The sequence below is a fragment of the Aptenodytes forsteri genome, unplaced genomic scaffold, assembly GCF_000699145.1.
Source record: "Aptenodytes forsteri isolate BGI_AS27 unplaced genomic scaffold, ASM69914v1 Scaffold8, whole genome shotgun sequence".
Taxonomy (NCBI): domain Eukaryota; kingdom Metazoa; phylum Chordata; class Aves; order Sphenisciformes; family Spheniscidae; genus Aptenodytes; species Aptenodytes forsteri.
In genome coordinates this window covers 2,979,499-2,991,704 of record NW_008796218.1, presented here as the reverse complement: position 1 = coordinate 2,991,704, position 12,206 = coordinate 2,979,499, and the positions used below count along the sequence as shown (strand labels likewise).

Sequence of the window (12,206 nt, the reverse complement as noted above, 5' to 3'; positions counted from 1 at the left end):
TACTGTACAGATCATCATACTGTATTCTTCAGTCAGAGCAGTAATATAAAATTGTAGCATGACTCACCCAACTGCATTTTCCTGCAACCTCTACCTGACCTGTCAACGACCCACTGCACTCTACAGTGCAGTCTATGGTGTTAGTGAGACTCTCAGAGTCCAGGATGGGTATAAGTGAAACCCCAGAAGTGTCAGGATGAAACTAGGAAGGATCTTCCAGAGCTCTTTGCAATGCAGCACTTCCAGGAGCAACAGTTCTCAGCACTGTATTAAGCACATATCCGATAATACCGGTAATAGCAAGATGCACTGGATCTACTTAACTAGAGCTCCTGTATTTCCTCTAGCGGTACCAATAGGTAGGCAGCCAACATAATGTCACCTCACTTCAAGAAGTAGTACCTCTCAAAGGTGATATTCTCTGGGAGTGACGTTACTATGTTGGCTAGTTAGTACTGGGAGAGGCGGTACCACCGTCACTGGAGTGCCTTTACTGGGGGACACGGCTTCCTGGAGGGACCCAGGTCAACACGGTGGTGAGTAAATGTTGAAGAGGTAGGTTGGGTCGGAAGGATTCTGCATATTCATGTAGCATACTAAATTCTGCTGTCGTGCCAGTGTAAAGTCCATCAGTGTGATATCTACTCAGAAGAGCTTCATAGCAACTTTCAAAATATGCAGTAATACAAAAATCAGGAAACTTCAATAAAGATACCTAGAACTAATAAAGATTTTTATTTTAATGGCCTTAGAATATTGGGGTAACTAAAACTGAGTTGTTATATAGGAATCTTAATTCTTTTACATGTTCTTCACATTTTCTCTCTCTTTTTCTCTCTCTTTCGCTCTGTTTGTTAACATTTACTTGTTATTACTGTACGTTGCTTGCAACTTGTGTATGTTACAGACTGTCACATTTTATTCTGTGAAGTTTTTCTCCAATTCCCATCAACCTGAGCTCCATGTTGGGCAGCCGAGGAGATTACAATACAGTTCTTTAATGCAAAAGAACAAGGAATGTCACAGACTATAGGTAACTTCACTGAGGTTGTGACACAAAACCTGATGCGAGGTATTAATGCAAAGAGTAAGTACTTGGTATGACAATAGAGCTACTTAGTTAAATTGCCTTCTTTTTTTCAGATAGTCTGCATGGGAAAAAATAATTTTCATTACTCTCCAGCAGAAAAAATTCCCAAACCTACCAATTCAGGATTTTTTTCACTGCCATTTTGAAAACCAGTGATGCCCATGCTGATGCATCATTACTCATTTTCAAAGGTTTAAACCCATATTTTCTATGCTGTTCTTCTCTATGCTATATTTCCTTCCATACTCTGCACGCCATAATTTCATAATTTCATCATCCTTTGTCTGTGGTTTAATATATCTTCTCCATAATTCTTTTTCTAATTTAATATAGTTATATCCCTTTCACTCTAAAGACCTGATTTAACAACAACAAAAATGAGTCCCTACCCATGGGATCCATGTTTCTTAATCCTGCATGAGGCTCTGGAGCCCATAAAAATTGATTTCTGTAGCCAAAGATGGTCTGGCACAGAAGCATAATTGTTTTTCTGCTGAATCAGGTCCTGAGCAAAGCATTTTGTTTACAATCTCCCCCAATTACCTCCAAACACTAGTTTGAAAGAATGATAAAAAATAGCTGGTAGACATTCCTGATAATTTTCTAGAGGGACAGCATGAAGTTTATTGCTACTAATCTTATTCTTAATTGTCAGTAAATTCTATGTTAACTCAGAAATTGCTATAGCCATGTACTATCTCAAGAAAAGCATATTTTTCTCAGTGTGCAGTTCCTTTACTTCCTAATTTGCTATTATGCTCTGACCCTCCCTTAATCAGTGAAGCAGCACAGCAGAGTTTAGATGTAGTCTAGTATAAAAAAAAAAAGTTATTTATACTGATGCAATTGATGAGTGGCCAATGAATATTAATGGCTGGGCAGTAAACACTATCCAGGCAACTAAAACAGAAACAACTTGCTAACAGGAGTGAAATTTGAATTAAAGAGACTCAAGAGAGTAAGGAATTGAACTGTAAATATTTCCTTTCCATGCAACACCTCGGAGAGAAATTTAGGGATATAAAGTCAATGGGTATTTTTTCAGATGCTGAGCAGCTCTTAACCCCTCCACAAATCAGAGCAAATGTCTTTGAATACTTGGATTCATACTCTTAACTGCATCATAATAATTTGCTTAGCACAAGAAGTATCAGGCAAAAGTGATGCTGCCAAAATAGGATGCAAAAAGGAATGTGAAATCTTTGCATTTTCTCTAGAATAAAGACAGCTGGGAAATTCTGTCCTCCAGCAGCAACTACAGCAGCCTCACAGCTGCTCTACTTCCCACTTCCAGCTAATAGGCTTGTAGCTAAGAAAAGCTAGAGTACAGCAGTTCTCCACTCCCACCTTGGCCATGCCACCTCTGTTCCTGTACCATTCTGTCACTAGCCCAAGAGCCAGGGAAAACCATCATACCAAGAGAGTTTCCCCTTGCCAGCATAGTATGACACAACTAACGTCTGCCACATTACAGCCCTTTTATATCACCAGAAAAGTGCAAGAAGACTGAAAAACAGAATAGTAATTAACTCATTCAATGGACAAAGTACCATTACTTTCTTCAGGGATCCACTTGGATTAAAGGTCTCTGTTGTGAGGGACCTCATGGAGATCCTTCTTCATAAGAGACTTCAGGCAGCTACTGTGCATGTTAGGGTTAGTGACGGGCTAAAAATGAGCAAATGAAAATGACCCTCAAGCTCTGAATGAGAACCAAAGGACACACTAAATTGATCAGGAGTGGGACTATCCACAGACTGTAATAATTGCAATCCTAGGTTTGGGATCAGGGCTATAAGAGCACAGTTGAGAGGCAGACAAGCTGTAAATTCATTTTTAGGTGTACATGGGGTAGTGGTGTGGAATGTAACTTTAGTCAGACAAGGTCTTCCCAGTAGAAAGATCTTCATCTTTCAAGCAACTTCCTTTCTCAGTTCTGTCCGTTTTGCACTCAGCTGCTCCTGCTTGTCAACCCCTTCCTTTGTAACAGGGCTGCAGAATCTTGAAGTCCCCTGAGCCTTTGCGGAATGGCAAATGGCTGTTCAGGGAAGCTGTAGGTATTCAAGCTGGGTCCTTGTATCTTTTAATCCTTAAACAAGGGTAGCTGGGAGGAAGACAGTCTGTGTTCTTCTGGAAGAGATTGCCAGTGACCTAACGTGACCAAAGGAAACAGCACTATGTCTCTCAATTGCTGTGTTTCTGATCTAGGGCTGAGAAGACCCCATCTTCTTTAGCACAACATCAAAGAATCTGGCATGGTTCATGTAGTCAGATATTGACTCATGGGTAAATATGCGTGGATACCATGCTATGAATTGTGGAGTTTCTCTCAGTCCTGTTTCAAAGTGGTTACGACCTACAAAAGTTCCTATAAGGACTGGAAAAGGCATTGGATTTCTAATCCTGTAAGGACTGAAAATGATCCACCCTGAGAGTGCCTTTCAATTCATCCAGTCGTTGTGGTAAGTGACCATTTCACAGCTCTGTAGACACATGGGAGACAAAGGAGGGGAGGCAGCTACAATGCCAAGGGGAAGCAGTGTGAGTTGGGACCATCCCTGGCCCACACACAATTTCTGAAGACATCTAAGGTAAGAAGGGTAGACCAGGATCTTGTTTCCTGGCAGCTGTTGGAGAATGGCAGTGTTTGCTTAAGGGAAGAGGACTGGGATGACTTTCCCAGTGTAGGAACCACTTCTGTACAAGTGCCGTATTTCCAAGCATAGATTGAGGTCAATGAATATATCATACAATTATGTCCACTGATACTCTGAACGTAAGATGCAGTTCAAATAGGTGGAGATTCAGTGTCAGACTCTAGCTCATAATCAAAACCAGCAACACTGGTAAAGTCACTATGACAGTGTGCAACCATTTGCTATGACAGAAGAGATGAGCCATGGAGCAAGTACATGGGCAGTCTCTACTGTGCTTCGCACGCAATAAGCAGAGTATACTAATGCAAAATCCAGCAGTTCTCCTAAGTTGTTTTTTTTTTTCCCCAGAATCTCTCCCCCCCATTTTGAATTTCAGTGTTTGCTTGGAAACACCTGAGGCATTTTAATAGTACTTTTCTGCAAATGGAGATAGATGAGACAGGAAAAAAAGAAAGTGGAAACCACACAGATGAGGTAGTTGTGAAACAAACTACTCACCTGGGAGATCTGCTGAATACTTTCTTTAGCCTCTCAGCCAAATCTCTGCAGGAGAATGTTTAAAGCTGGTGCAGTTAACTAGGTATTCACAGATACGACAATTATGGAGATAAGGTGCCAAGCTGAGAGTCAGAAGATTTTGTTGTAAATAACCTCTTACATAGCAGTGGGCAAGTCACTTCACTGCATGGTAGTTTTACCCATCTGTAAAACAGAGATGATAACATAGACTTTTCTTCGTGAAACAGAACCTAAAGAACAAAAAATGCTGTACAAGCTTAATTCAGATTCTGCTAGCAGGGATGGAAAGACTCGTGAATTTGGTAGGCCAGAATCAAGCCGTAGAAGTTTTAAGCACCTAGAAGTAGTCGTCATTGGTATAACTAGACTGGTAGTCACCAGAAAGTAATGGGTTTAGTAGTTTTGCTTTATCTGGAGTTCTCTCAAACCCAAGGTCAATTTTGGAAAAAGCAAACATGCAAATTGAAACTTAAGAAATCAACCTAAATTAACATCATTTCATTCCATCTTTAGACCTCACTCCTGAAATTGCTCAGCATGTAGATCTGCTAATGAAAACAATAGGAACTTCTGTGGGCTGATGACATCAGTGATGTTTTCTTTATTCCCATAAAAGACTAATCACATATTAAATATCATGTGATTGCCGAGTCCTACCTTCAGAGAACTAGGTGCTGCAGACAGTGGTTTGGAACACAACTACTCTACTTAACACTTACTTATATACACCAGCAATAGATGCAGTCTTCTGTGTTAGTAATTTCTCTGCTTCCTAAATATTTAGCAAAATTGTCATTGTGGATTAGCATTGCTATCCAGAATGTGATCCCTAAGGCATGGCCCATGCATGGAATATTCAAGGGACATTAGTAGGACGGTTCAGTGATTTGTCCACACCTCCAGCTACTCTGTTCTCTTCCTATTAAATAGAAATAAAATAACAAGGTTGTGGATTTTCAATAACAAGTATAGAGAAAAATTCATCAGTGCTAAGGGACCCTGAGGAGGCTACAAGAGCAAGTTCCAGCTCAAGTTGCTAGGGATGTATAATGCAATTTCAGAAATTAATTCCAAGAAGGTCAATTTTCTTGCCATTCAAGCACAGCAGAGCCTGCAAGCTGCTTCCAAAAGGATCAATGGCTGTTACCAGTGAGCAGCTTGACCCACAACCACTCTGCTCAGAGGTGTTTTGAACTCCAGAAATGGACCAGTGCCTCCTTCATCACTAACAGTTTAGTTTGCAAACCCAGGCTCAGATGTAGCAGTGGGAGTCTCAGAGATTTCAATGCAGAGCTCTGCTGACACAGCTGCCTCCCTCATTTCAGGATTAGAGCCATCAGCTTGTAGCAGTAGAGGCTTATGAAGAAGCCCAGTTCTTTGCTCATCCCCATGAGGACAGCAGCCCTCCCCAAACATAGTTAAGTGATTTTTAAATCAACAGCTCAGTACCTGCAATGTCACAGTTACTATGGCAGCCGTGCCAGGTTTTTGTGCAAAGAGTGGTATTAAATAGCAGTGAGTATTATGAACAGAAAGGAATTGCAACTCAGTGCAACCTTAAAAGTTTAGAATCCTGTTGAAATTAGTGTCTACAAGTATTAAAATGCACCTATAGCTTTTGCCTCATTACATTTTTTCAATGTATTGAGAGACCTAATTATTTCATTGCTCACAAAACAAAACGTTACTACCTCCCTCTTTGGGGAAATAATTGGCTAATTCTGCATGGAGAAGAAAGGAGGCAGAGGTGAGATCTGCAGAAAAGACTGTTTATGTTGTGACAAACCAGTGACACCTAAAGAAAAGAAAAGCAAAAACATAGAATGCAATTACTGGTGCATGGATAGATGCATAGTATGTGTCATATACATCTGTGTGTATGCGTGTGCACATGCAAAGCAACAAATATAACTTGAAAAGGCTTTTGCCTGCTACTCATCTATGTTGTCCATCTGAAACCAGAGGATCAGAATCATATCTCCAAAACCCTACCTAATGTATTTTTTCTTTTGGGCTCGTTTTATTACTTGGCTTCAAAACCATTGAAAATAAACGACAGTATCATGTAGCATTCAGAACAAGCTAGTATGAGAATCTGGAAGAGGCACTGAAATTAAGTCTATCCCTTGAGTTTGTCTTTCCTTAAAGACTTGCAGGACCACCCATTGCCTTACAGTATCTAGGTAATAAGCATTGTGCAACCGAGGTGTAGGATGCTGCCAATACCACTCAGTTAACATATCTCAGCATTTATGAAACTTGAGAGCACATTTTGACTGTTTTTTTCCTCCCTTCAACCAAAATACTCATATCGAGCTGTGCCATATTTCGAGTATATTCTCAATACACTAATTTGCACTTTAAAACCTTAAAATAAATCCTACACTAAATAGCACTTTAAATTGTTTTATAAACATCAAAGAAGTCACACAGAGAAAACATACTATTCTCAGTCTATCCTCATGGGAGTCTGTGGAGCAAAATGGGCAAATCTGACAACCTATTTTCATTATTTACAGTCGAGAGTAAATTTTACTCTATTTTCCAAATTCATGGCCTGCTGTAGTGTTTTCTATATGTAGTATCCTGTACTGGCATTGCAAATACTGTATGTGTTTCAGAAGAGAACATCAGAAGATGGATTACTTTTTTTAAAATCCACATTCTGCTGTCGTATTTCCATGTGTTATGTACTCTGTGTGTCTAAAATGTGTACAGCCATTCTGCACGACTGATACCGGAAACGCTATAAAACAATCTGGGTAAATTTTAGGGAGGGGAGGAGCAGGAATTTTCCCCTCAGTAATATTGCACACAGGTATAAATCAGCACAAACAGAATATACTCAAATACTCAAACACAACTCACAGTCCACTGCCTCTCCAAAGCTCTGAGCGACAGTAGGCTTCATGAAAAACAGGTCATTCATGCACCATCCAATGTCATGCAAAAACATAATCCAATTTCTAACCGCAGTCTTCCGCTCGCAGGACTAGGAACCAATGCACGCCCGTTTCTGAAACTGCCCCCTTATGCAGAAGTACAGGTGGCTGCTATTACACTAACACGATCGTGTTTTGTTTCTCCTCCCACTTAACAGACTTTATTTTATTTTGGTTCAGTTCACATGAATGCAGTGTCTAGGACAGATGTGCTACCTTTTATAGTGTCACTATAGAACTCTTTAGCTGTGAACCCTTAATTTGCAGCTGGAATTCTAATAAACAGTGCATAGTGTTTCAATAGCCTTCTGCTTATATGTTTGAAGATTCGAAACTGAATGGTGAGGTGGCCAAGGCGGCGCTGGCAAACGAAGACTGTCCCCACATAGACCAGGCTATTACGCCTGATGAGGGCCTGCCCTTTACCCGCTCTGGCACTCGGGAGAGATATGGACCCTGCTTCCTCTTATCAACCGGGGAATATCCCTGCCCGCCTGATGGAGGAATAAGAAAGGGTATGTAGCTGGGGTCCTGGAACCATGTAGTTAGCAACCGTTTTAAATAAATAAGAGAAAGTCAGCTGTAGCTGTAGCACGCAATAGTGCGCTTGCTGTAGAGATGCACGTTTGGGCTGGAAACCACCACCTGATGTCTGCATTTGGAGTTTCTAACCTATTTCTTTCAGAAAGAAAAGCCTGAGGAGCTGTAACTACCCCATGCAGCTATGCTAGGCAGTCAAGTCTTCCACCCCAGCTGGTGCAGTAAGCTTTGGTGGAGGATGCTCTACAATGTCCTTAAATTAGCCCATCCTCCAAGGAGAGGCCAATTAACATTTCATAGCTATGAAGGTTTGCCACTTGGAAAGCTCACAGATCTTACCAGACTCTGAGGAGCACAGACTTGGAGATGGCAGACAGAAAAGATAAAACACAAAAGCAAAACATCCTGAAGAAATATGAAATGATTATTCGGCTACCTTAACAGAGCACTAAAACAAATTATTTGGATATTCATAGCTGTTTAGTTCAACAGAGAAAGAGAAGCATACAAGAATATCTGTTAGTGCAGGTGTCTTACAATTGGAAAATAATCCATCTAAAATCAATTTCCTTTCATAAATAAATCATTACTAGTTAGTTTCTCAGACTTCTGACAGCTACAGATCTCTCAGAAGTAACTGCATTTTAGTTTGCTAATGGTCAGAATAATCTATTTAGCAACAGAAGTCAAATCAAATGAAAAAACCCTTCCCTTCTTAAACTAGGCTGTTTTGTTTAAATAATTTAATATGAGGAAACCATACAAACCAAAATTAGTTACATATATATGCATCAAAGTTGATAAGGAATGGGAAAATTGGAAAAGAAATCTCTCTCTTCAAATCAGTGTTTATCACTGGTGTACTGTATATAGTATATGATATAGTCAATATTTTAAAATGGCAAAGATTGTATGATGTAACCATACACTGAGTATGGAGTATAGAATTCCCATGTGCCATTGTATGATGGGCAATAGTTATAGCAAATGCCAGTTATAGATAGTGTATGTATTTATAAGTTTAAAGCTTATCATCAACAAAGATATAGTTGGACCACAAGACTTTCATATGAAAGTATATCCTCTAAAATTTACCTTTGTAGCAAAGCATTTTACTTGATTCTGTATTGGATAGGCATTGGCCGCGTTCATTCAGCCTGGGCGAGTTTGGGTGGTTCCAGTGGATCAGGGGAACACTCCAAATGGCACATCCTTTGGGATGAGGAATGTATGGTTTTCACAATGCACTGCAACTGCCTCTCGTTACTGAATGAAACAGAGGCTGGTTGGCTAAAGAGTAATATACGTCAGCATATTGTTGGCCTGTTTGAAACACGTTGAGAGCATCTTAATTGTTGTTCCAACAGAATTTCATCCATAGTTTGTGCAACTCTCTGTACACTTGCTGAGCTATTTACATGCATGTCTGAAAAAGAAGGGGGGAGGGAGGGAGGGAAACCAAATGTGCAATTTTGTCTTTTTTTTTTTTTTTTTAAACGCTGAGAACAAAGGAGTAGTATCTCTATAGCAACACAATAAATTCTATGGATTTTGCTGCCTTTTTCCCCTCCCAGCCCCAAAGATACCAGTAACTGTAATTTTGCCTGAGGCCAAAATGCATGAAGTGGAAGGGAGAGGTATGCGTGAGTGTATGATGGAGACATAGAAAACCCCTCCCACTGACTCTTTTTTTTTTTAGGGTACAACCATGTTGCTGCCTGTAGGATCAATTACATAGCCTGACCATCCTTGAGAAATGATGATTTTTTTTTTTTTTTAAATATATATGTATTTTTTAAACTTGTTCTGTACTTCAATGGCCTTCTGAGTCACGTTGCAAGCGATACTACTCTCGGCATGTCTGTGCATGCAGATGCTATTGAACTGGCTACAATGTTGACCTCATTCTTAGTCCATTCTGTCATTGATCCAATGCTGTACTTTGCATTTTTCTTTTAAATGAAGGTTACGAAATGTCACGGAGCCTTAACAGCATAGCTGGCATAAGTGGAAAAGCGATAGGATTATCCTCAGTGTCTGCGCCCTACAGCTCTCCTAGTCCAGTGAGACGTTCTTGGTCTCCCATCCCATCTATTTTGTAGCATGGATCAGTAGCAGAGAATGGTCTAAAAAGCTTTATTTTCAATTAGCCTATGCTATGTTGCATATAATCCAGGTGACTAAGTCTGAAGATGCAATGTCTCACAGTAGCACCTGCTGGGAATGGTGTTACTACTGATGCTAGGTGACAACACTCCTAAATAGCACTCAGATGACAATAGGCAGGCATTTACGTAGTACTGGTGGGCCATACGTGCTGCATGGTATCAGTACATGGGATGAAGGGTAGATGCACCAGATAGTTTCCTTCCTGGTGCATCCTGCTAGTATATGCTTATTTTGGCTAATGGTGGATCTACTGGCTCTGTATGGAATGGGTTAGGCATTTAGTCGATGCTGAAACATGCCAACGATGGAAGATTTTGCTTTTCTCAGGATATTTTTGAGCCATAGGAACCCTGCAGGAGTTTGAGCAAACAAGCACAGTAGGATGAAACTTTGCATGGGCGCCTATTTTAAGCTGAAAGCAATACTCAGACACACTGTAGAGAGGTCTCAGTCTGGCTGACTGCATGGAAAAAAAATCCTGTTGAAGAAGAATATGGCTGCCTCTGCATGTAGCTATTTCACCTTTTCCTCCTTCCTTTAAAACTAAGATGCCAAGCTTGATGTGAAAAGCGCAGGGAAGAAGCTCAAGTACTGATTGTATTCTTTACATGCAGATCTTTGCAAAGAAAGTCCAGTCATTGCTAAATATATGCCAACAGAGGCAGTCAGAGTGACCTGACAAGGCGAGATGGAGATGAACATTGATGGCTAATAAACATCTGTGTGGCACTGTGCAGGCATAGAAGACCTTCTCATTTGGACAAAGTTAACTCGCTCCATGCAGGTTTTATGGATGATTCTTCGTGGTTTTGGAGTTGTACTAGAGATGCAGGCTTTTTCTACGGCCAAAATGTAACAAAACTGTAGAAGAACCTTTTTTTTAATCTATTTTTTTGTTCCATAGCATGAATTGCATGAAGACAAAAATAAAAAACAAAAAACAAAAAACAAGAAACACTGCAAATGTATGATTAAGGAGAAAAAAAAGCAAAGTTATATATTTTCTTTCAAAGCTCTTTACTTTTACATACATTGTTGTAGCCAAAATGTAAAACATTATAAAACTGTACATTTCTTTGCTATGGATCGCTTCTTTTTGTATACAAGATACAGAGTAATGGTTTTAAAAAGTGCAATCAGGCAGTCATCGGTCATATTGACCACGCCTTCACAGTTCATCACACCAACATGGAAAACAAGAACTTTTAATCCAACTAGAAGTGTATAAAAATAAGAAAAACTTTTTCCTGTCTGTTTTTGTTGGCATGCTTGTGACACATGGGACCTTCCTTTGGACCTGACAGTAACAGCTGGTCTAGATTTAAATTTTCCAGCTCTGGTTATGTTGTATTTTATTGATGTATAGATCCAACGTAAAGACCCTTCATAAATTGTTCATATTAAGTAATCAGTATGAATTTTAAACAAAAGAGGTGTTATTTTAAAACTGGGACTTATAGTACAAAATCAGGAAAATACTCAAGTATAAATCGTCTCAAAGTTTAAGAAACAAGACAACAGCATTGTATGCAATTTAGTACTGAGTAAAATGCATGCACGATGTTATGCAAAACAATTCTAGCATGAAATAAATTTTGTATCATGGTTTCAGTGCCTGCTGTATAGTGTAAAGGGGAATCCTTTTCTGAAGCGATCAGGGGTTTCCAGAGACTTGCTTCTAAAATCTTGAATAAATACAGTGTTCTCAACAGAAATGTAGGAGAAAAGCTTGGTATTGCTTTGGTTCTACAATGCTAATTTTGGTTAGTAGATAATAAACGAAGCCTGCAAACACTTGATACAACCGACGTCTGAAGAATTCACACCATTAGTAATTTTATGAGGGAAGATTAAAAAACCCTATAATTATCTAGGTATCTTCTTTTTCCCTCCCCAACAATAATAAAAGTTTGTCTTTTTAGCTGATTAAATGAATTCAGTTTTTCTTACTTCTTTGGGCCCCGTCCTTCACTTGTTCTTCACTGAGCCACAGCAGTCCACCTGATACGAAACTCTGAAAGAAATCCAGGTGTCCAAATCGCACTTTATTTGCCACACAAAACATGCAGCAGTAAGAACTGAGAAACACAATGGGATTAAATTTCATTTTAGATGCTACAAATGACAACTATGGACTATGGTCAACAGCATTCTGGTTGAGCATTTTTGGTAAAGTACTTCTATAAGGAGGGATACACCTTTATCCTCATGTGAGGAACTTCAAAAGAGCTGCCAATCTTCTAGGCAAGCGATGGCATCTGCGACTGCTGATGAGAATGGAAATGTAAA

At 39.6% G+C, this 12,206-nt stretch overlaps 1 protein-coding gene across 2 annotated transcripts in view; it reads left to right on the top strand.

Moving 5' to 3' along the window:
• The window catches only part of KCNC1 (potassium voltage-gated channel subfamily C member 1), a 116,443-nt gene extending 104,799 nt beyond the window's left edge, over positions 1 to 11,644 (top strand). Inside the window, exons 3-4 of one of the 2 annotated variants that reach the window (XM_019474524.1) lie at positions 7,535 to 7,723; positions 10,532 to 11,644. In XM_019474524.1, the coding sequence (XP_019330069.1) occupies positions 7,535 to 7,723; positions 10,532 to 10,596 (254 nt within the window). In that variant the 3' untranslated portion in view covers positions 10,597 to 11,644. Of the gene's footprint in view, positions 1 to 7,534; positions 7,724 to 9,713; positions 9,975 to 10,531 lie in introns of those variants that run through there. The other variant, XM_009288769.2, reaches the window with a different exon arrangement.
• The last annotated feature ends 562 nt before the right edge of the window (positions 11,645 to 12,206 follow it).